The 21,417-nt window shown below is 45.9% G+C and overlaps 4 protein-coding genes and 2 non-coding genes across 7 annotated transcripts; 4 read left to right on the top strand and 2 right to left on the bottom strand.

The window, feature by feature from the left end:
• Positions 1-253: 253 nt before the first annotated feature.
• Positions 254-3,545, bottom strand: dcun1d1 (DCN1, defective in cullin neddylation 1, domain containing 1 (S. cerevisiae)). The gene is made up of 7 exons (XM_068748517.1): positions 3,520-3,545; positions 2,781-2,994; positions 2,494-2,662; positions 1,705-1,835; positions 1,544-1,626; positions 1,137-1,233; positions 254-1,002 (listed from the first exon to the last, which is right to left on the bottom strand). The coding sequence occupies exons 1-7, from the start codon at positions 3,520-3,522 to the stop codon at positions 926-928; spliced, it is 774 nt and encodes a 257-aa protein (XP_068604618.1). The 5' UTR covers positions 3,523-3,545; the 3' UTR covers positions 254-925.
• eif4a2 (eukaryotic translation initiation factor 4A2) lies at positions 1,245-11,291 on the top strand. Of its 2 annotated transcripts, none has more exons than XM_068748507.1 (11): positions 1,245-1,269; positions 7,569-7,615; positions 7,718-7,850; positions 8,093-8,232; positions 8,457-8,625; positions 8,728-8,837; positions 9,326-9,469; positions 9,792-9,929; positions 10,007-10,096; positions 10,350-10,429; positions 10,526-11,291. In XM_068748507.1, exons 1-11 carry the CDS (start codon positions 1,245-1,247, stop codon positions 10,668-10,670), a joined length of 1,221 nt encoding a protein of 406 aa, XP_068604608.1. In that variant the 3' UTR covers positions 10,671-11,291. The 2 variants fall into 2 exon arrangements, with proteins under 2 accessions (XP_068604608.1, XP_068604607.1); XM_068748506.1 differs by lacking the exon at positions 1,245-1,269 and adding an exon at positions 6,621-6,710 and having other exon boundaries at positions 7,561-7,615.
• On the top strand, positions 3,864-5,539 carry setd9 (SET domain containing 9). Its single transcript, XM_068748516.1, has one exon. It carries the CDS (start codon positions 3,864-3,866, stop codon positions 4,641-4,643), a length of 780 nt encoding a protein of 259 aa, XP_068604617.1. The 3' UTR covers positions 4,644-5,539.
• Positions 7,906-7,978, top strand: LOC137905130 (small nucleolar RNA SNORD2). The gene has a single exon (XR_011105836.1). It is a non-coding gene; the product is annotated as a small nucleolar RNA SNORD2 (small nucleolar RNA).
• On the top strand, positions 9,527-9,711 carry LOC137905129 (small nucleolar RNA SNORA81). The gene has a single exon (XR_011105835.1). It is a non-coding gene; the product is annotated as a small nucleolar RNA SNORA81 (small nucleolar RNA).
• A 4,279-nt stretch (positions 11,292-15,570) lies between the features above and the next one.
• Positions 15,571-16,734, bottom strand: LOC137904340 (lactosylceramide 1,3-N-acetyl-beta-D-glucosaminyltransferase A-like). The gene has a single exon (XM_068748510.1). The coding sequence runs from the start codon at positions 16,732-16,734 to the stop codon at positions 15,571-15,573; it is 1,164 nt and encodes a 387-aa protein (XP_068604611.1).
• Positions 16,735-21,417: the final 4,683 nt, after the last annotated feature.

Consider the following 21,417-nt stretch of genomic DNA (forward strand, 5'->3'; position numbering starts at 1 on the left):
AATATAGCTAACATTTGAATTGTGAAAAATAAATGCATTGTATGGATAAACGTGTAAACACGTAAAAATTGTAAAGAAAAAAAAAAAAGGCTACATAGTCAAACTCATCTTTTTGGCAGCAAACATCAGCCAACATAGTAAGGTTATAATCCTTGTTATTAGTCACTACTAATAAGAGGAATATTTTTTTATTCCAATCATCAGAGTAGCTTTATTTAATTTAAATGTTCTTCAGATTGATAAATGACACTGGCCCCAAATCATATATACTCAGTAATCCCTAGAATTTGTTCTATTAAGTTGTTTCAACACATTTATTTACAGAGACATACACAGAGGTCTGGTAGCTTTAAAGATACCAAAATGGGAACATTTATTTTATCATTAAACATGTGTCTTCAAACAAACAGCATTATGCTTAGAAAATTACAATCAATTATTTATACTGACTTTTTGCACACACGTATCATCAAACAAAAATAGAACCGGAAATGCACACTAGAGTATTAAAATGCAATATTTAAAAGAGCATCCCCCCGTGAACCCGTGTTTAGATTACAAATCAGAAATGTGTTTATCAACCTGCTTTTGCGTGGAGCTCAAACATTAACACAAGATGTTGACTCCTCTCTAATTGGCTTCAGAACAAACAAAAAGCCAAACACTTTAGATAAAAGTTCCAAACCACCACAAGATGACCAACAAAAAGATGTATTTTATATATATATATATATATATATATATATATATATATATATACACATCTACGTCAAAACACACATACATAAAGTCTCTGCTGTGTAAAATATTTCAGTCCTGAGGGTTGAAAAGGCAACATAGTTCTCAGCTCAGTGCTGTCCTCTTGTCCTCCGTTCACCGCAACTCTGGAAAATTCACGTGGCTATTCCTTCCATGAGCGCAAACTTTAAACTGACGTGCTTTTTGTCCCAATGTGTGGCCGTGCAAACTCCACAAAGTCGTCGATAAGGACAGGCCACGCTCCTGGTGGAAGAACACAGAACTGATTTTACTCTATCATAGAAGAAGATATGGATGACTCGCAGTTTTTTTCTTACAAGCTGCATGCAACAAGGCGCCTAAAGTAACATGTAGGACAAAAATAAACGAGTACTTGCCTTCTTCATCGTAATTTGACATATCATCTGTGATCATTGCACTGAAGTCTAGTAAGAGGTTCCAGGTGTCCTTAGGAATAGATTTTTTGTGATGCTCCTGCAGGAGACATGGCAACAGAATATGAAGTGAGAAGCGGGTTTTCTCATATCCACACCTGTGAGATTAAAAGAGAAACTACAAGCAGTCACCTCCTATAACTCAAGAAGGGAGACAATTAGCTGGCAAAGTTTTTGAAAGATTAAACCACCATGTAAATGGGAAGGTAAATGACAGACTTTGCCATGTTATGTCGTTGTTTACAGAGCACCGTTTGTAAATATACACTGAAGTGGCTTTATGTGGAAACACAATAACATTTGGCCTTTGGGATGGTCTTCGGTTTTTGAGTGTGTTTTATCAAACTCACAACTAAAAACTTGTTCCACAATTCCAGGAACTTGAATCTTCCAGTCAGTACTAACTTCCAGTAAGCAATAGCCATTTCTAAATCTGCAAGAAAACCAGAAATAGGTTGATAAACAGCCAAACAAAATATACATAGTATGATGAACATTGGAAGAGTCTTACCCAAACCTTTCTGACCAGGATTCTTTGCAAAATTAAATGTAAACTGGTAAAAGTCCTTAAATTTTCCATGGTCCTTTAACTCTTGCTCCATTTTAGGCAGCTGTGCTTTTAGCTTCTCTATGCTATCACAACTGGGAAATGAGGCAGAAAAAGAGCATTGTTTTAACAGTGACGTTCATTAACTTGCTTTGTAAATCTAAGCAACAAAATGAACAGTCATTCATTTGTTTTCTACTGCTTGAGTTGCTAGAGCCTATTCCCACTTGCTATGGTGGGCACACCCCAGGTGCGTCGCCACACAGAAACGAACAACCACTCACACTCATACACTACATACTACTACTAATTTTTTGGGGGGCAGCCAATTGACCTAAATTACATGTTTTTGGAAGTGGGAGGAAAAAACCCGGAGTAAATCCACATACAAACTCCGCACAGATAGGATTTGAAACCGGTACCGTCTCGCTGTGAGGGGACAGCGCTAACCACTACGCCACCATAATAACAGTCACATAAATGTAAATAAATGTATAATAGTCATGTTGTCAAAGAGAAATTATGTATTTGGCATCTTCCAAACAAAGCCTCCAAATCAACAACACATTATAAGTATATGGAATTGTCATCTTTCAAATGAGCTGTCCTGTCTGTGTTAATGTCAATATATTTAAATGAATGAATTTACATTTACAGGGTACAAAATATATTGATTAGTGTATATGTAATAAATGAGGATACAAAACAAGTCAAAGCTTAGACAAAACAATAAAAATGATCTAATCCTCTCACCCCAGCTCTGCCATGCCATCCATGAACTCCTGCTTTGAGAACACGCACTGTGTCGCTGCCCTGAACTTCCACGCTATGAGGAGGACACTTATACTGGAAGGATCCAGAGTCAGGTCATCACAAAACTGCTGGATCCCATCAACGCCAATCTTGTTCTCATCATGAGGATCTAAGACAATAACAATATGAAGGGTGATTTAAAAGTAGGTAGTTTCAGCTGTTTATTCACTTAAATGAAATAATAAAAAATGCCAGACGTATAACATCAAACTGAGTAATTGCCCGACCTCTATATCTGTTGTACAGCTGCTCAAGCTTCTTCTTGTCTGAGGTCCCCTTTAGATTTGGAACGTAGAGTTCTGGATTTTGGAAAAACTTGTCTGTGGCAACGTCTAATTTCCAGTCATTCTGCGACAAAAAGGTCAGTGCAGTCTTCTCATTCGACTGGGTGAAAATCATGAACTGACGAACCTTATCCTTCTGTGAGGACTTCAGCTTGTTCTGCACAAAGACACACAAGGCACCTGTTGTTCATGCAACAATACACAATTACCATGCACTAATGCAATGGAGTCAATGCAATATTCTGACCATTGGATATTTGTTTAAAACGAATAACTACGAAGGATGGGCTAGGTTTTTAGCTACACTGACCACACATCATACCATTATTGAACTAGCAAAAACAAGCTAACCTGGCAGCAGATTTAAAACACAAAAGTCTATGCATTTATAAACATTGATCAAGCACCCTAACCATAAAAAAAGGAAATGTCGAAAACAAATCATTAATTAATAACACTACTTCGGCACGTCATCTAATTTTGTTTGCCTCTTATTTTAGAAGCTAGCAAGATTATCGAGCTAGGTGCGCTACTTAAGCTAATGCTAACGTCAAATGTTTTCATAATAATATAAAGAAAATGTAAAATCAATACCGCAGTGCAGACAGGAATAATAGTTTATGTATATTTGCTTTGTTTATGTTTTCGTCAAAGAAACGAATTAAAAAGACTGTAATCTCACCATGTTTGTCTTTGCCCGACTACCTTTCCTCCCATCCAGCTGGCTAGTGTGTACGTAAAGTTTTTACAAGTACTTCCGGGTTAATGGATCGCTTTAACAAATAAAAGCACCATATTAGTCGTTATCGGCTATGCCAAGTATTAGAATGTCACTTTGTTTGATTAAAATAAATATCTAAGACATTGTAGCCAATTACAAGTGAGGATAATCTACCAGAAAACGGTTCCGCCACGAGTTGAGAATTTACTTTATTTTATTTTGAATAAATACCAGAAGTGACGTGTTAAGTTATGAAAATGAGGCGTTCTCTTTCCGGTCACACTCGGTTTTTGTCACGGCTGTGAATGTTTCGAGCGGTTTTAACCAGATTCCTCACCAAATGGAAATCTTACAGGCACAGGTTTGTGCCGTGGATTGCACTGAACCTGTCTAAAAACGAGAAAACCCTGCGTCATGTGACGGAACGCTCGAAAGACAAGCTGGTCCCAGATGAGCAGGTTTCCCGGACTTTACTACACCTCTTCCAGAGTCTTCATCATGCAGGGATCCGCTGTGGGGATGATCATTCCACGCTACAGTCTCTGGGATTCTGCATTGACAGGAAGCCCAGCACTTTACCATCCGCGGGATCCGGAGTTTTTGTCACCAGGGGGTTTGTGCCAAAAGGAGCGCTCGTCTCCATGTACCCTGGCACGGTCTACCAGCTCCACGAGCCGGTTCTCCTGCAGTCCATCAGGAACCCATTCGTGTTCAGATGCATCGATGGCGTCTTAGTGGACGGCAACGACAAAGGCCTCTCCAGAGTCGTGTTCAGGTCCTGCAGCGGCAGGGACAGAGTCGGGCCCTTTCTGATGAGTGACGCCACGTGGTTGACGGATAACCCACGAAACCCACTTGCTGTTGGCCAATACGTGAACAACTGCTCCGACGAGCGGCCCGCGAACGTCTGCTACCAGGAGTATGACGTCCCGGACGGTTTCCCCGTGGAGCTCCGGCGGTTTCTCCCGAACGTCAACTACGGCCATGACGCGCAGAGGCCGCTGCGCTGCGTCGTCCTGGTGTCGCTCAGAGACATTACAGCAGGAGAGGAGCTCCTCTCCAACTACTACACCGTGGTGCAGTAAAAGTCCAAGCACGATCTGTTCTGGTTCGATGTCTCAAATGTTTTAGATTCCTCAGAAGTGGCCACCTTTTTTAGATTGCTGCTTTGACATTCTCTTGATGAGCTCCATGAAATGGTTTTCCAACAGGGGTTTCCCAGACACTTTGGTCCATCTCATCCTAAAACCCATCTCCATCGGGTTGTCGGGTGACTTTGGAGGCCACTCCATCGTAACGATAGCCCTCGCGCAGCCCGGAGGTGTGTTTTGGGGTAACAAAAAAATGAATGGCGATCCGGCTAAACTCAAACCGGATGGGTGGATGCTGTGGTCGCCAAGCTCGTTCAATGTGCCTTCGGTTTTGAATAAATCCCCACTAGTGTCTGCCTCCCCCACGGCGCCACACCTCCTCCACCGTGGGAACCACGCACGCAGAGACAGTCCATTCACCTTTTCTGAGTCTCACAAAGACATGCAGGAAAGAACCAGTGATCTCAAATCTGAACACATTAAACCAAAGCACAGATTTCCACTGTTTTAATGTTGATTCCTTGTGTTTCTTGGCCAAATAAATCTCGAACCTTCAGTTCTTCAAGTAAGGATGGGCAGTTTTGTTCTCTCTCTGCTTTGCTGATTGGTTCTATAATCCAAAATATAGATTCGGACTGCTGCGCGACACGGCAGATGGTTTCAACCCCTTTAGGAAGGTAAGACGATCCACAAATGAACCTTGACAAGGTTCACCTGTGAAGTGGAGCCAGTTCAGGTGGACGACCTCCAGGAAGCTCGTGGAGAGAATGCCAAGGGTTTACAAAGCTGTCGTCAAAGCAAAGGGTGGAATCCAAATCATAAAATATATTTATATATATCTTCACTGAGAATTTACAATGTAGAGAGGACTAAAATTAAAAAAAATGTTGAATGACAAGGTGTGTCGTTTGTCACAGCCGTGGAGACGTGTGGGATTTCATCGTCGCTCAGGTGTTGCCGTTTTACTGCTGGACCAACTATACAAACACTTTTATGAACCTGAAGGAGAATCTCAGGGGAATATGCTATTTTGAAGCCATCTGTCACTCAGCAAAGTCCGACCAATCCTTACACCAAACGGTACGGAATCTTCACTGGCTTAGTATTGTAAGAGACTTTCCCATATTCTCCTGAACTAATTCTTAGTTCTGATTTCCACTTCAGATCCAGAAGATAGTTCTAGTTTCTGATCAACTTTATCTCTGTTCTGAAATACAAAAGCTCGAAATAAAATTAAGAAAAGAAATGCGACAGGCGCATCAGGATATCCGGACATGTGTTGGGCATGTTAATAAGGGAACATCAGGTGACACACAATTTTTCCAAAGGAATTGATGAAGAGATTATTAATTAAAGGGATTATTCTCTTAATGAACCTGCATGGGAGGCAACAATTAAGTAGCCGGTCATTTGTAAATATTCCCCCTGTCAAAAATGCTCCGGGAAAAATAGCATGCCGGTCAGCAAAGTCTATAGAGTAATTCAGAAATATCAAATGATGGCATCTGGCAAATAATCGTGAGGCCGAAATATATGGAGAACACATGGAAAGACACAAATCTTGGACTAAATTCAATATTTCAGGTCTAAAAGAAATTTATGAAAAGTTTAAATCTGTTGGTTTAACATCTAAGAGAGGATCAAAAACGTAAAAAAATCGATCTCAATCTTTCTTTGTTCTAGTTTCTGCATTAGTCATATCGCAATATATTGCGCAACCTCGTCAATTGAAGTTTGACCTGTCCAGGATGCCGTAGAAGCCTAAGCACTTCTTGGTACTGCAATATCATTCCGCTACAAAATATAGTCCGTCTTATTTTTCACGTTTTTATCGGTAATGTCGTATATCTCTACTGTACAAGATCGTGAATGAAGTTAAGTGTGATTAAGACATTAATAGTATCCGTTGAGAGCGCACTGCCGTCCGCCGTTTGCATTATGGTCGTTGTTGAAATTAGTCCGGTTGCATAAAGCCAGTTGACCCTGCCATCTGCGATCTTTTCCAGTCGCATGCCGAAGCCGCGAACAGACCATGTCTTGCGATTCTGCTGATTTCAACAGGTAAAATTGTACACCAGTCACTTTTTGTAACCTCCGGTGTTTTTTTTTTTTGACGTGTGTCGAGGTGAAGAACAATCCGTGTAATGCCGCATTTGTAATTAATTTATTAGTTTCCTAGGCCCGAGCCGTAATGTGGTCGCTAGCTGATAGCGGTAGCTTCTGGGCACGCTAGCGTAGCAGCTAAAGATATGTTAGCAATACTCTTTGGTTCGTAAAGACTATATAATTTTATATTTAGTTATTCATCCTCGTGATGTATTTTTTTTTACATGTAGTGGTTGCGTAATTGAGAGGAGTCGCAGTGCCTGATGTAGCCGGGCCTTGTCCTCGGGCGGCACCACTAACAGCGGTAGCACAGGCCGCAGCGTCGGACATGTTGGCTAACCGGAGTAGAGCTCCATGTTGAAATATGCTCAACGACTGTAGAACCGAGCCTTTTAGCTTTCGATACCGGAGCTGGCTAAATCGTCGTGGGAGCGTAAAACGGCTTGAATTTTGTTTTTCTAGTTTTTTTTTTTTTTCTCGAGGCGATGTTAGCTGAAATGTTCCCAGCCGCAGGTAGCTAAGCTCGGCTCGTGGGATTCGACACGTGCGACCGAATAAAAAAAAAAAAAGACCCCGATTCTGTAACGGGATCGTCTGGGCGGAACCCGGGGACCCTCGAATGGCTTCACGCCGACGGAACATCCGCGTTTTATAAGCTCTAACGTGATTTATAGGCTGGTTTTCAGAGCCACGTGTAAAGCCGGGAGGGGGATAGCTGCCTGCTAGTTATTTGTAGTGATATTTGACCCGCTGTGTATATTTTGTATATTTATCCCACCTGACAAATAATTTTTCTCTGAAATAGCTCCAAAGATCGGGATCATGGGGTCTCAGATGGAATTGAGTCTGAAGTCATCGAGGTATGAGCGTGACTAGTCGTTTCCTTTGTCATCGACACGTCGTGGATTTGTTACTCATGAGTCACTTTCTTTCCCTTTTTTTTTTTTTTTTCCTCCGCGCAGAGCAATTGGACCGAAATTACAGATAACTTTGATGATATGAACCTGAAGGAGACTCTTCTCAGAGGAATATACGCATACGGTTTTGAGAAGCCGTCTGCCATTCAACAAAGGGCGATCATTCCTTGCATCAAAGGTGCGAAATCCATACTTTTTTTTTTTTTTTTTTTAAAGGTGTGTGCTTGAGTTCTGAGTGAGATGATGTTCTACCATCTTTCGGGACTTACCAATTAATGGGGATAACTTAATTGACACTGATCACTCGATACTCTTAAAAAAAAAAAAAAAACTATGGCTTGAAGGATTGCTTATTTAAAATCATCTCTTTGATTATTTGGGTTGGGCTAATTTAGTACAAATATGTTCTTGCCCCACTAGGCTTGGATGTCATCGCCCAGGCACAGTCGGGCACTGGCAAAACGGCCACGTTTGCCATCTCCATCCTGCAGCAGCTGGTAACTGAGAAGCATAGCACTCAGGCTCTGGTGTTGGCCCCCACCAGAGAGCTGGCTCAGCAGGTACGTTCTGAGGTCACAAAGTCCCCAGTGTCCCAAAAAGGCATATTATAAAGTTCTTTAAAAAGATAAAGCGACTGAACTTGTACGACAGGGAGTATCCCGTCGTCCGTGTTTGCATCGGTCCACAAGCTGCCAAAATACTGCCGTCGCCGTGGAACCTGGGTGAAACGATGGCTTGTCCGTGTTTTCCTGAGCCGATCCTTAGTTCTGATCCGCTTCTTCAGATCCAGAAGGTCATTCTGGCTCTGGGCGACTACATGGCGGCGGAATGCCACAACTGCATCGGAGGGACCAGCCTCAGATCCGAAATCCAGAAGCTCGAGGCTAAGAAGCCTCACATCGTGGTGGGAACGCCCGGCCGCGTGTTCGACATGCTGAACCGAGGGCACCTGTGTAAGCGGCGCCGCTCGTTCAGCACAAACGCCGTCTGTGATGCCTTTTTTTTTTTTTAATCGGGAGGCAGTTTTGGATCTTTTACGTGGCGTTTCTCCACAGGCCCGAGTGCCATCAAGATGTTTGTTCTGGATGAGGCCGACGAGATGTTGAGTCGAGGGTTCAAAGACCAGATATACGAGATCTTCCAGAAACTGGTTACCGATATTCAAGTAAGTATCTTTTGAATGCGTTTAGTGAACAAGTAAAAAAAAAAATCTGCTACGGAGCTTTTGATGTTATAATAGCAAATTTATTTACTAACAATGTATCAGCTGTCTGACATGCAGATCAGGCTCTCTATAGCCGTCCCAAACGACGGGTTGCGGTGCGCACCGGCTTGTGATTGCATTGTTTTGGTTAGCTAAAAGTCGCTTTCTACTTGGTACCGTGACGCAGACTCTGCAGTGTAAGCTGCTTATATTTCTCCGATCGTTGCTGCGCCGCCATTTCTCCCTCCCTCTCTGCTTCCTTGTCGTTTCTTCTCTGCTTTACATTGGAATAGGCGGCGTTCACCCACCCAAAACGGCACGGGAGAGGTCTGATATTCACTGCAGGCCTGCACAAGACCGTCCTCTTGCCCCCCCCTGTGCCACACCTTGGTTTCCATTTTAAATATTGTTTTAAGAGGTTGCGCCATGTTCCCTGAATCCCCCTCTAGGTGGTGCTGCTGTCTGCAACCATGCCAGCAGAGGTGCTGGAAGTGACCAAGAAGTTCATGCAAGACCCGATTCGCATCTTGGTGAAGAAAGAAGAGCTTACCCTGGAGGGTATTAAGCAGTTCTACATCAACGTGGAGAAAGAGGTAGGGTGTTTTTTTGTTTTCTATTCGGCACGCCGCTGGAATTCCAAGCCCCCCCCCCCCTTCTCTCTAAAGCACCCTGCTAAAACTGCAGGAGCCGGGCCCGTTGGGTTTGGCTCACGCGGATGTGTAAGCACGGGTACACCAGGGAAGCAGATGGAACACACGGCATCAGAAGTGGGGCTCGGAGGGGACCTCTTTCCTAATGTCCAGTGTCCTTGTTCTCGTGATCCCGTGTGACACGTTTGTGTTTGCTGGCTGTTGCTGTCTGGTCGGAACATGCCGGCGTTCCGCTTTGCGTGACCTCGCCTGTCGCCGCTTCCAGGATTGGAAGCTGGACACCCTTTGTGATCTGTACGAGACGCTGACCATCACTCAGGCCGTCATCTTCCTCAACACCAGGAGAAAAGTGGACTGGCTGACCGAGAAGATGCACGCCAGAGACTTCACCGTCTCCGCTCTGGTGAGCCGCGTTCCGGCCGCGCGCGCGCCGGCCGCCCGTCCGCGTTTTTAATGCCGTACAAACCGTTTGCGCCGCAGCACGGCGACATGGACCAGAAGGAGCGCGACGTCATCATGAGGGAGTTCAGGTCCGGGTCGAGCAGAGTGCTGATCACCACCGACCTTCTGGTGAGTGCGACGAGTCGCTGCGACAACGCGGGCTGGGAGAAGGTCCGAGACGCCGCCCAAAATGTTTTCGGGCCTGCGCCGGTCCAGAAATGACCGAGCAGCGAAAACTTTTGGGAGATGAGGGCTCGTTCTCCACAATGGATTCCTCTACTGTAGGAATCTGTTACTTTATAACGAGCGACATCGGTGCATCGCGTTGCGTTCGCTGTCTCCTCCGGCCGAAGGGCTCTGACATTCTCTCTCTCTCTCTCAGGCTCGTGGGATTGATGTCCAGCAGGTTTCCCTGGTCATAAACTACGACCTCCCCACCAACCGAGAGAACTACATCCACAGGTAAGCCGCGCTAACGGCCGCGCCCGCTCGCTCCGTCTGGGGTTTCCACGGGTTCGCCCTAACGTCTAGTCTCACCCCCCCCCCCACTCTGTGCAGAATCGGTCGAGGCGGCCGTTTCGGCAGGAAAGGAGTCGCGATCAACTTTGTCACCGAAGACGACAAGAGGATTCTGAAGGACATTGAGACGTTTTACAATACGACCGTGGAGGAGATGCCCATGAATGTGGCCGATCTGATTTGAGTGCGGATATTTCCCTTTTTAAAAAAACAAAAGAAACCCACGCAGAGATAGCGATCGTTCCACTTTGTGCTATTGTGCTTGTATTACTCGAGGGGGAAATAAAACGTCTCAATGATAAATCCTTGGCTCAGAATTTTGGTATGTTAAAAAGCGAGGCGCCGTTGTCGGTCCCTCCCGAACAGTTCTAGCCTCGACCGTCTGACTGGTTGGAGCTGCAAAGCCATGGGCTCTGTAAACATAAAGTTCCTTATCAGGTATTTCTTTCCGTGTTCAGTTAGGATGTGTGTATTCGATGTTCTCCACCATTTGGTAACTTACTTGTGGACTAAAAGGTATAAATGCTGTATAAAGTCTGCGCATTATGTTATGCTAACGTGTGTGCAATGTGCTGTGGGCCTGCGTATAGAGGCGTCGTCGTGTTATAATGTAGATTGGCTTTGCTTTCATTGCGTGACTTTTAATTTAACTGTGCTTTAGTTTTAGCTCACCTGCTGCTCTATCGGGATTCCTCACTGGTTGGCCGTTATTTTGCGGACACGGTTTTGCCTTCAGAGTATAATGCTTTTCACCCCCCCCAACAGTTGTATGAGTGTCTTAATAAACTGAAAATGCTGTAAGTGACGTTGACTCTTTGGGTTATGTTGCGGCGCCGCCTGCAGGGGAACCAGCGGATATAAAAATCCACCAAGATTTTTAACTCCGTTCCTTCGGTTGTTTTCTTCTCGAAACATTTTTATGAGAAATTGAGTTTCAAAGTTCTTCAAGGTTGGTTTTCCGGGAAAAAAGTCCACGGGACGCCGGCGATGCGCTCCGCCGACTAAGAAGATCACAATGAGACATTAATCTATGGACCAGCCTTGATGGGAAACAGTCCCGGACACAGATTTTTAGCATCCTCTCGGGATTGCATGGAGAGACGAACGTCCATCGTGTGCCTTTAAACTGCCCCCCCCTTCAGGTTTAATTTAACTCAGAGTTACCAGCAGCTGATGATGAATATATTTATTAGATAGAATGTTGGAGTACAAGTACAGTCACACAGTGGCATGTATTACAGTACAAATAACATCAAACATCCTGTCTAAGAGGAGCATTTCAAAAAAGCCCTTGCGGGCTTGTTTCCGTTGAAAGTCCTTCGTACATAAATCATCGACATTCAACAACACAAATAAAAATAAAACCAATATTAAATTACACAATTGATGCAACGTAACATTGGAAAAACAAAAATAAAATGATTTTACACCGCCAGTGCAGACTAACAATCTAAAATAAATTACACCACTGATGCAAAATGACAAATAACTTGCATAAATTACAATAAATTACTAAAGCAATTAATACGTGCAACGTAGGTGGACAAAAAAAAGGAGGGTGGGTTTGACCCGGAGAGAGTCGTGATGACTATCTCCGTTTCTGTCCCCCTAAAAGGTGTATTTTTGGGGCCTTTTTGAAGGAGGCCAAAGAGGTGCATGTTTTGAGGGCGGGAGTCAAACCGTTCCACCCTTGGGTGGCCGTATTGTAAAAAGATGATTTACCCATGTTAGTCCTATAGGAGGGGGTAATCAGGTTGTTGTTTGAGCTCCCCTCCGTTTCATTCTGTTGCAGGAATCTGAATTTAAACGACAACGCCATCTTTTTGCTCCAACGCCCGTAAGCTGTAAAATCTAGTTTCTGCAAAGGATGAACTTCGCATCTGAGATGATTCTCGTTTTCAGAGTCGGCTTTGTGACTGAAATGGTGTCAAGTTAAGTTTCTACAGGATGACGGTTAGATTGTGGTTGCGGGGGGGGGGGGTGCTCGACCCAGTTAGGGGGTTAGCTTCCTGTATGTGGTGGACCTGTGGTAGTGGAACTATTGCTGTCTGGAAATAATTTCTCTTTTCTGTGCCTCCTGGTTCGCCGCTTGCATGCCGAAGGCCGAATGCTGCGTTTCTTTGGAAGCAGTGAGTCATGCATTGGGGGGGCATCAGGAGATTCACGTTTTCCATTTGAAACTTCAACTAAAACTTGTTTTTACATGCAGTTGATCTAAAAGCACATTTCATGGTCCAGTTATCCCAACATCAAATCTGTTTTAGTCTGATCAGCCTATGAGAGCATGAGGATGCCCTCCCCCCCAGCGGAGTGGGTTGCTGTCCCAGAAGATGTCACCTGGAGGTTGAATTTAATGGCGCTTCAAAATGCGTTCCTCAATATCTCGCTTGATTATTGACCGAGTCGTGTAAACCGAAAGACAATCCAGAGCGAGTCAACGACACGTCGAGGATGTCGCCGTCTCCGTACGCAGGCGCTTCACTCGCCGACGTGAAAATTAAACCCAATGAGCGGCGATGTCGACACAAATATCTTTAAAAACTGCCGGGAAATTTCCCAAAAATCTCAAACTGACCCGAGGAGGTGATCCTGAGGAGGCGGAGCCATTCTCTTCATCAGAACCCTGAAGGGAACCATTTCAGACATCTTGTTACGATTCAAAGGTTTATGACTCGGCTCAAACTGTCGTACGATCACGTGACGGCGGTCTGACCGGGCCGACCTCTGGCACCAGCTCACAATGCAGAACTCTTCCTCATCAGATGACACGAGCAGTCGCGTGATGTCATCGCCTTCCTCTTTCTTCAGGTAAAAAGCTACGCGCCTCGTTTATTTTACTGCAGTGTAATTAAATTATATTGTTGTCTTGAGGACTCGCCAAGTGTCAAAGATTAATCTCGAGTTAAAGGCATCTGATAAGGACAAGCATACCGTAAGTCATCTGTTGCCACGGCAACCCGACCGCAGCTAAGGGCTGGGTCAGATACTTTGTGCTCTGTGACGACTGATGGCCCTGGAGCGATAATTATTGTCAATTATTCATCAGACTCTTAACTCTGACGTTTGAATCTGGAATATTACGTTTCCTCCAGCTTGACGAACAACATTTATCCGTATGACATATTAGGATGTTATCAGTGGAAACCAATTACGATCTCAGGGCTGAGGACACACAGCAGGACACAGCAGGACACCTCCCACTCCAACCACTGGCTGTTTGTCCTCCTTCCCTCTAGGAGGTGCTACAGGCATCTGTCGAGGCCTGGACGCCGCCAGACCTCTGGAGGTCCTCTGTGGAAGGTCCTGACTTGTTTGTCCAATTAATCCCAAAAATACTCGATTGGGTTGAGCTCTGGGGAATTTGGGGGCCTGAAATTTTAATTTTATTATTTTTTTAACTCATTCATTCAATCATGTTCATGTCCGCTTTATCTTTTCGTCACGGGTGTTGCTGGACCGTAACCCGTCTTATTTTTATGGGTGAGAGATAAGGGTACACCCCGGAAGCATCGCCAGCGGATTGCAGCACATGTTTTTAATTTGGTTTTTGTCCCTAGTCGTCAATCAATGTGGGGTTTAATTTAACGAAACCGTTGAGCGACGGGGTTTTCCGACATAGTGCAACACCTGCATACTTCGGTTAGGTGCCCAACTCACTTTTCTTGTGCTGCAAAGTGAATAAATGAGACGTGTAATGCTAGCGAGCTGCATGTGGTCGTCCTTCCTGCGCTCTGGGCAGGAAGGACGACCACGCAACCGGATGAGCGTTGCTTCTCATGCATGAACTCAAGCTACGCTGCAGCGTTTCGATTCTTCCCGCCAAATCGCCGACGGCAGAAATGTGCTTCCCGATGCTGTTCGGATTATTCACCTCATTCTGGCAGGCCGGTGATAAAATAATGCTGGTTTTACTTTCATTTCATCGCTTCCTGAATTTGAGAAGCTGCTTTTGAGAAAGCTTTTAGCAAAATTGAAGTAGTTAATCTTGACTTTTTAAGTCATTTAATGTTATTTTGGTCAAGCAACACGCTTGCTTGAAAAAAACAGATTAGAAATAATATGAAAAGTAAAATCTGTAAAATTATATTTAATTTAATGGACTTTAATGAAGTATGATGAAACCTGTGAAAATTTCCACTATTTCTGAGCAAATGTTTCCCGACCAGCAACCTGACGTCATCGATGACTTCAACTTTCAAACAATAAAGAAACATTTTCACGCTGGAGATTTGATTTAATTAAAAACACATTTTTCACAAAAAAGAATTACAAAAAACAAACAAACAAACATCATAGACAAAAAAGTTCAGCTTTGAACACTTCGTTGCTCATCGTTACTTCGTTACCGGCATTTCAACACGAGAAATATTGAAATGTTTCCTCCACCAAGTGAGCTCAGTTTATCGCAAGCATTACCGCAAGCATTACGCTAAAAAAAACCCCAAAAAACTGTATGACAGATTCTCGAGAATTTAGGAGTGTCGGGGCATGTGGCAAAAAAGAAGCCGTTTATTTCTTATATCGTAGATTGGGGGCTTCACAGTTTCAATCTATTACTTACCGAACGGATGTTGAATACACTTGGTGGAAACTTCAAAGATTCCTCAAGCGGATCCAGAATAAGAGCAAAGTTACGTTCGATTGGCTCACGTCTTGTTGGAATACTGCATTGAAGGTTAATAAAAGTGGGCCTTTCTGGTCACACACACACACACACACACGTGTTCTACTTCGCTGGAAGGGATGTTGCAGTTTGTGACAGACATTTTTTGGATCCGACAGTGACTCACAGACTCAGTTTGTTCCGCTTTGCAATGCAGTCCGTCTGCTGTTGAGGTGTTTAAAGATGTCAAGATTTCTAAAATGATAAAATCCAACCAGCATCTTTGAAACACGTTCACTTCTGAAACTAAGGTGCCAGAGGCGACGGATTTGCCTCTCAAAACCCAGAACGAATGCTCGAGTGAACGGCAACGGCACGGCGGGGGGGGGGGGGGGGGGGGGTCCCCGCCCGAGATGATCCTTCTTCCCTTACGACATGCGACGCGCCTCTCCCCGTCGCGCGAACCGGCCCGAAGGTGAAGCTACAAATAGGCCGCGCTGCACGGGTACGTGTTGAAACTGTAAGGTTTACAAAGGAGGAATATTTTTACCGCTTTGCAGTACAGCGTCCCCATCGCCCCGGAGGTCCTCTCTTTTACCTGCGGGGCGGTCGCTGCCTTCCACAAGTCATAGATGTCCTCCACATGACCGTGCGAGGTCATCATCTGGTCGTAGATACAAGGGTGGTAGGGCGCTTTACCCTCGCCCGAGAAGTACACGTGCTCCTGGGGGGACACGCCGACGGCGTTGGCGCAAATGCCCATGAACACGTCGTCTATGTAAAGCGAGGCATTCAGGGTCAGCGTGGCCTGATAGATTTTGTCCGCTACGTCCCCAGACAGGACGTACCCGGCCCCGGCCGTGTAGTCGGGGTACGACGCCCACGGGTACATCTCGAACGGGACGTAGTACTTGCTGTCCTTGCTGCGGATCGGCGGCGCGCCCCTGTGCACTCGTCCGATCCAGAAGTCCGCAATGCCTTCGGCCTTCACGTCCCGCAGGTAGCTCACCAGGTTGGGCATGTGGACGAAGACGTCGTCGTCGGCGGTCATGAGGAAGTGGGCGTGTGCGCAGCGCCCGTGCGTCCAGCGGAACTGCAGGATCAGCTTCAGGGTCAGGTTGTGGAAGGAGTCCAGAAAGTCTTGCTGGATCATGTCGCCGTGGAGGCGGTCCTCGTCGACGAGACGCCCCTGAAAGCCGACGCCGCTCCTCTTGCTCCAGGAGGGCTCGCCTTCCTCGGTCCGAGGCGCTCCCAAGACGAACAGCACCACGACCGTCACGCCCAAATGATTCCGGATGTAGGTTTCGTTGCCCCAAGTCGATCTGATGGCGTTCCGCCTGTCGATATTTTCCGGGGACGTTTTGACAAGAAGCAGGAGCAGGACGTCCTTGCCGACGCACTTGTCCGGGTGGTCCAGCAGGTAGCGGAAGTCGCTGAAGGCTCTGGCGTGCTCGCGCGAGACGGTGAGGCTCTTGTTGATGTAGGCAAAATGGTTGCCCAAGTAGCGGTGGGAGTAGGACTTGACGTGGCTGACGACTCTCTCGTCCAGCTGCTCCCAGCAAAGCATCGCCACCGACAGCAGCAGGCAGGTCGTCATCAGCCGCACGCACTGGCATTTATTGATCCGACGGAAATTCACGAACATCCTGGAATCTCACGCGCCGGCGTTGGCGATCAGTGTCTGGTCGGCGGCGGCGGGGAAGATGGCGGGATGGTGAAACCGTGGCGATCGAGCGTACTGTTCCGGTGCCTCAGACCAACTCTTGGCGGCTCTTCCATCCCAGACTCTTCCCATTCAGCAGGATGGATGGGCTGTGCTGCGAGTCACTGCCGGGAAACGCCCTCCATTGCAGCAGCAACAACAAAAAACCCCCCCCCCCCACTCACGCTCACAGTGACCCGGCAGCCGGAGACTCATCTTCCACCCGGGAGGCTCTCATCCTAAAGTGGCGAGAAGGGAGAGCACATTTACTGTCGTGAGCATTTGATGGATGCGCGTGAAACCTCCGCTTCATACGGTGAAACGTGAGTTTTGTGAATGCCCGGCGAGCGCCGGATACGGTCCGACTTGTTCTCGCGTGCAGCTTTTCCCGTGTTGATTATTGACAGACAGTAGAACAGATGAACGACGCGACTGAAAGGTGAGATTCGTAAAAAGCTACGTTAGTCAGAGTCCGATCTGAACCCACTTGTAGAACGGTGCGTCGCCGCAAGGGTAGTAACGTTAGCTGAAAAGTTCAAAGTTAGGGGGGCGGCGCGGGGCGGGCGGGGGGGTTCTGAATGCAAAAGCCAACACAGCAAATGTGGCAACGCAAGCCAGCCCATAATGGAGGGGTTTAAGGCGCTGGAATCGCTGAGAGTCACGGAAATCATTCGACACAATAGAGTTCGGCGGCACAGTATGGGACGAGAATAGCCTGCTTCCGATTGGGGTGGACTAAAACCCGGGGGGGGGGGGGGGCATGCTGGTCCAAGGGGGGCCCCTGGGACTCCCACCGTACCCAGAGCGCTTTATAAACCTCATCGGCTGGTCCGTTCCTAACGGGGGGGGGGTCGCCGGCTCAGAATGATTCTCCGTTCCCTGCGCCGATGTGGCGAGGAACTGTTGCCGTCACTTCCTGTTACGCAAACGCACACGATGACAGCCAGGTCTTCATCACGCCCTTCAGCGGCACTTTTACAACCCGCCCGTCATAAAGCACGCGCTCGCCAGACGCCCTGTTGTTCTTCTTTTATCTGGAGAGGAGCGTTTCCGACCGACCTGCCGGACGTTCGCGTGACGAACCCGCTGCGGTGAAATTGGTCGGATCATTTCCGTTCATCTCACACTCAGATTTGTCTGGGACTCCGGGCGATCCACAGAACCCACTGTGAAATGGGTTTTCCCAGGGACTACCTTCAGCGGACAAACAGATGTTTCCACTGCGTTTGACGAGGTTTCACTTCAAGTAGCCCCTTTTAAGGACAAGAATGTCTCTCTGAATTCCTGCTTTTGCCCACTCTTGTTTCAGAGCTTCGGCGATGTCCCACTTCATGATTTGCATTCATTGTAACGTAAGAGGAAGAAACGCTACTTCCTGAAAACCACTAGACTACATGTGAGCCCAGAAACCGGCTCGCACGAGTCCGTCTCAGGACTAAAACAAGTGCCGTGAAAGCGAGCCACCCCGCCAGCGTACTTCTCAAGTCACTCTTTGTATAAATAGATTCATACAAACACGGAGGTGGGGGGGGAGAGAAAGTGAAAGAACGCCATCGCTCGGCCGGTCGCTCCAACACTCACCGGGTACAGAAAAAAAATCTGAGCGCAAAACGGAGACGGAGACGGCAACAGTTTCCTCTCCTCCCTTGCTGATCCTCTTCTCTCGCCCTCCTCTCTGCTTCAAGTTCACATTTCCTCCAGATGATGGGGTGGAGAAGCCCAACAGGGGGGTGGGGGGGGCATCAATCCCTCTCGGCGTGTCCGTCAGAGACCATCGAGGAGCGAGGAGCGTCTGCCTTCTGACTTTGTAGACGGTCCGTTGCCTTGGTTCTCTCTCCCCCCCCCCCCTCCCTTTCTTTCAGTATGAGCATGTGTGGAGGGGTGGCTGCATTGTGCTAGCAGAGAGGGAGGGAGGGAGGGAGGGGGCGGGAGGGATGCGGAAGACCCGCCTCCGTCATCGGTTTGTGCATCATGCAGACAGGACAACGGCCCGGCTCCATGAAAACAGCACTTAACCGTAATCCAGAAGGTCCCTAAACGCAGCTCTGTGTTCCCGACAGATGAAACCGATTACATTCGGGGGGGGGGGGGGGGGGGGCAGTTTATAGAGGATATCGTGGAGTTTTACTGGAGGCAAACACACAAAACCGCTGACAATGACAATGGGTCAAACAAAGTCCCCCCCCCCCAAAAAAAAAAAATCCTAAAGAGTGTTTACTCTTACAGAGGAATACATTTTGCTGCCCATCACGTGTCCTTGTCCTCAAAAGGCGGGCGGACCCGAAAAGAAAAACATACCATTAACTTACTTCCCGTTTCGTCTTGACCTCGATAGTTGTGCGATTTTAACGCAAAGGTTGCAACATTTCCCACGTTTCTCAAAAAAAAAGGATAACATAATATAAATTCACGCGAAGGAATCCTCCTCTGTTGCTCGTAATGTTTTCACGCAGGCATTCGTGTCACCCGGAGGATTAACGACGATGAGTTTGAGCCACGGACAGGGAAATAGTGCAACATCTACAAAATGGATCAGCGACAGTTCATTCCCAGATGATGCATCCTGATCATTTCCAACACGGACTTTTTCCCAGTAGCGCCACCATGAGGCCGACAGTTCTAGTTTTCAAGACTTTTGTTCCCCCCCCCCCCCCCCCCAACATGCATCCTTTCAGTTATGCTACTATAACCAGAACTACCTGTGATAAATTCCATTTAATTTGGCAAAGTTTATGTCTGACTGTCCTTGAATTTTGACTTTTAAATATGGAGAGACCTTGTTTAGGCTCATCCTGTCAATCACTATTGACATTGTTTGAAAATGCAGCTAAACCGTTAGCTCAGGTAGGACACCTGCTACACAGAGATGCTAGCTAATTAGTTAGAGCTTTATCTCCTTACCTGCAGAGATGGGAATGTTTGTTTGTCCATTTGCGTAGGGGTTTTTGATGAAATTAATATTTATTAATTACATTTTCATAATATCATGAAACAAAAGAGGCCAATGAGAATTTAAAAACGCCGAACAAAAGTTGTAACGAAACGATCGTCCAGGGACACGTCACTTCCTCCCACCTGCGCGAGACGAATCCGCAGTCCACGCCCACATCCGCGCGATAAGACAATGACAATGCGTTAACAATGAAAAGTTAATGTATAAAGCCCAGCAGTGGAATCTATTATTATTATTAATATTATTGTAGCGTTCACTGAGATTCAGAGCCACGTTTGCCTCCACTCGGTTCGGTGTCGTCCGACGGTTCCCCGGAAACCGTACCGTAGCATCGGCTTGTTTTGCGTCGATAGCTGGATTGGGCTGCCGATTATTAGGGGTCGTGTGGAAACAAAGGAACCATTTTCTCCCGGAGAGCATTTTCTGCTTGGATTTAAATATAACGTTAAATATTATGCTGAATTAATGAAGTGCTTCAATTTTGGTTTATATGCGTGTTTAAATATTTGGTTCGTTGTCCTTGTGTCATCATTATTTATTGAAACCACTCAAACCCGGTATGTTTTTATTTTTTGGCGTGTATCTGAACTGCAGCTGCTCAGCGTCATCCCGTAGGGTGGATGAAAGGGCAAATGTCACCTGCTAGTTTGACGACAGATTAATGTTGTAGACTAACATCTAAAAATATCCTTAATGATCTGATTACAGGAGAGTCTTATCAGGAGAGGTCACAGATTGTACACGCATCATGGGGTGTTTCAAAGAAAGGGTGAAAAATTAGGTTTATGTGGAGCTCATCAGCACATTCGAACACAAACTAAAAATATATTTTTTATCTCTATGAATTATTATCCAAGATGAATATCCCAGAAACACAACATTTGTGTTGTGTACAAACCCACGAGACTAAAAGCGATCAGTCCACACATAACAGCAAGACTAAACCACAGCAGCACTCATGACGAATTAGAGGTTTGGAGAAATGAAAGGAAGAAGACAAACAACTATCATGTTCCTTGATGTGCTGTGTGAGCTAAATGGCAATCAGAAAGGCTGCTAAAAGCACACTCAGCCTCTTAAACGGTTTAGCAGAGGCAGCCTAACCCTCCTCAGCGTTCCCAGAAGACCCGCACCATCACCGTGGCAAAGCAAAACGCCAGATATTATCAAAATAGATTTTATTTTTCGACTTTGAAATCTGAGCGATATTCCAACAGTCCGATCGGGAGGCGGCAGAACGCTGCCGTGTGAGTGAGAGAAAGATTACAACATCGCTGATGCCGGCGACAGCGCGACAAAGAAAAGAAAAACTGCAAATTGGCTTCTTTCTTCTTTAAACAAAAAACAACAACAACAAATTTCCGTTTAAATGAATTAAATCAAGATTTCATATTGTTTTGTTCCAATTCATTAACAACAACTACAAATAAATCAGAATTACAAAAGTTTTGATTAGTACAAAAACTTCCAAGGGCTCTCAAACATAGCAAAGATAGAATTAACATCAGTACTTTTGGTAGGAACAGAAAATAGCAAACACTTTGAATGCAGTGTAAAAAGCTTCTGGTCTAAAAACAAAAACGTTATAAAATACCATTCCACTGTCATAGACATCATTTGAAATATTGTCATTGCGGTACAGTCCAATCGTTTATTACGCCGTTATAAAAAAC

This window comes from Brachionichthys hirsutus, chromosome 15 (genome assembly GCF_040956055.1).
Source record: "Brachionichthys hirsutus isolate HB-005 chromosome 15, CSIRO-AGI_Bhir_v1, whole genome shotgun sequence".
NCBI classification, from domain to species: domain Eukaryota; kingdom Metazoa; phylum Chordata; class Actinopteri; order Lophiiformes; family Brachionichthyidae; genus Brachionichthys; species Brachionichthys hirsutus.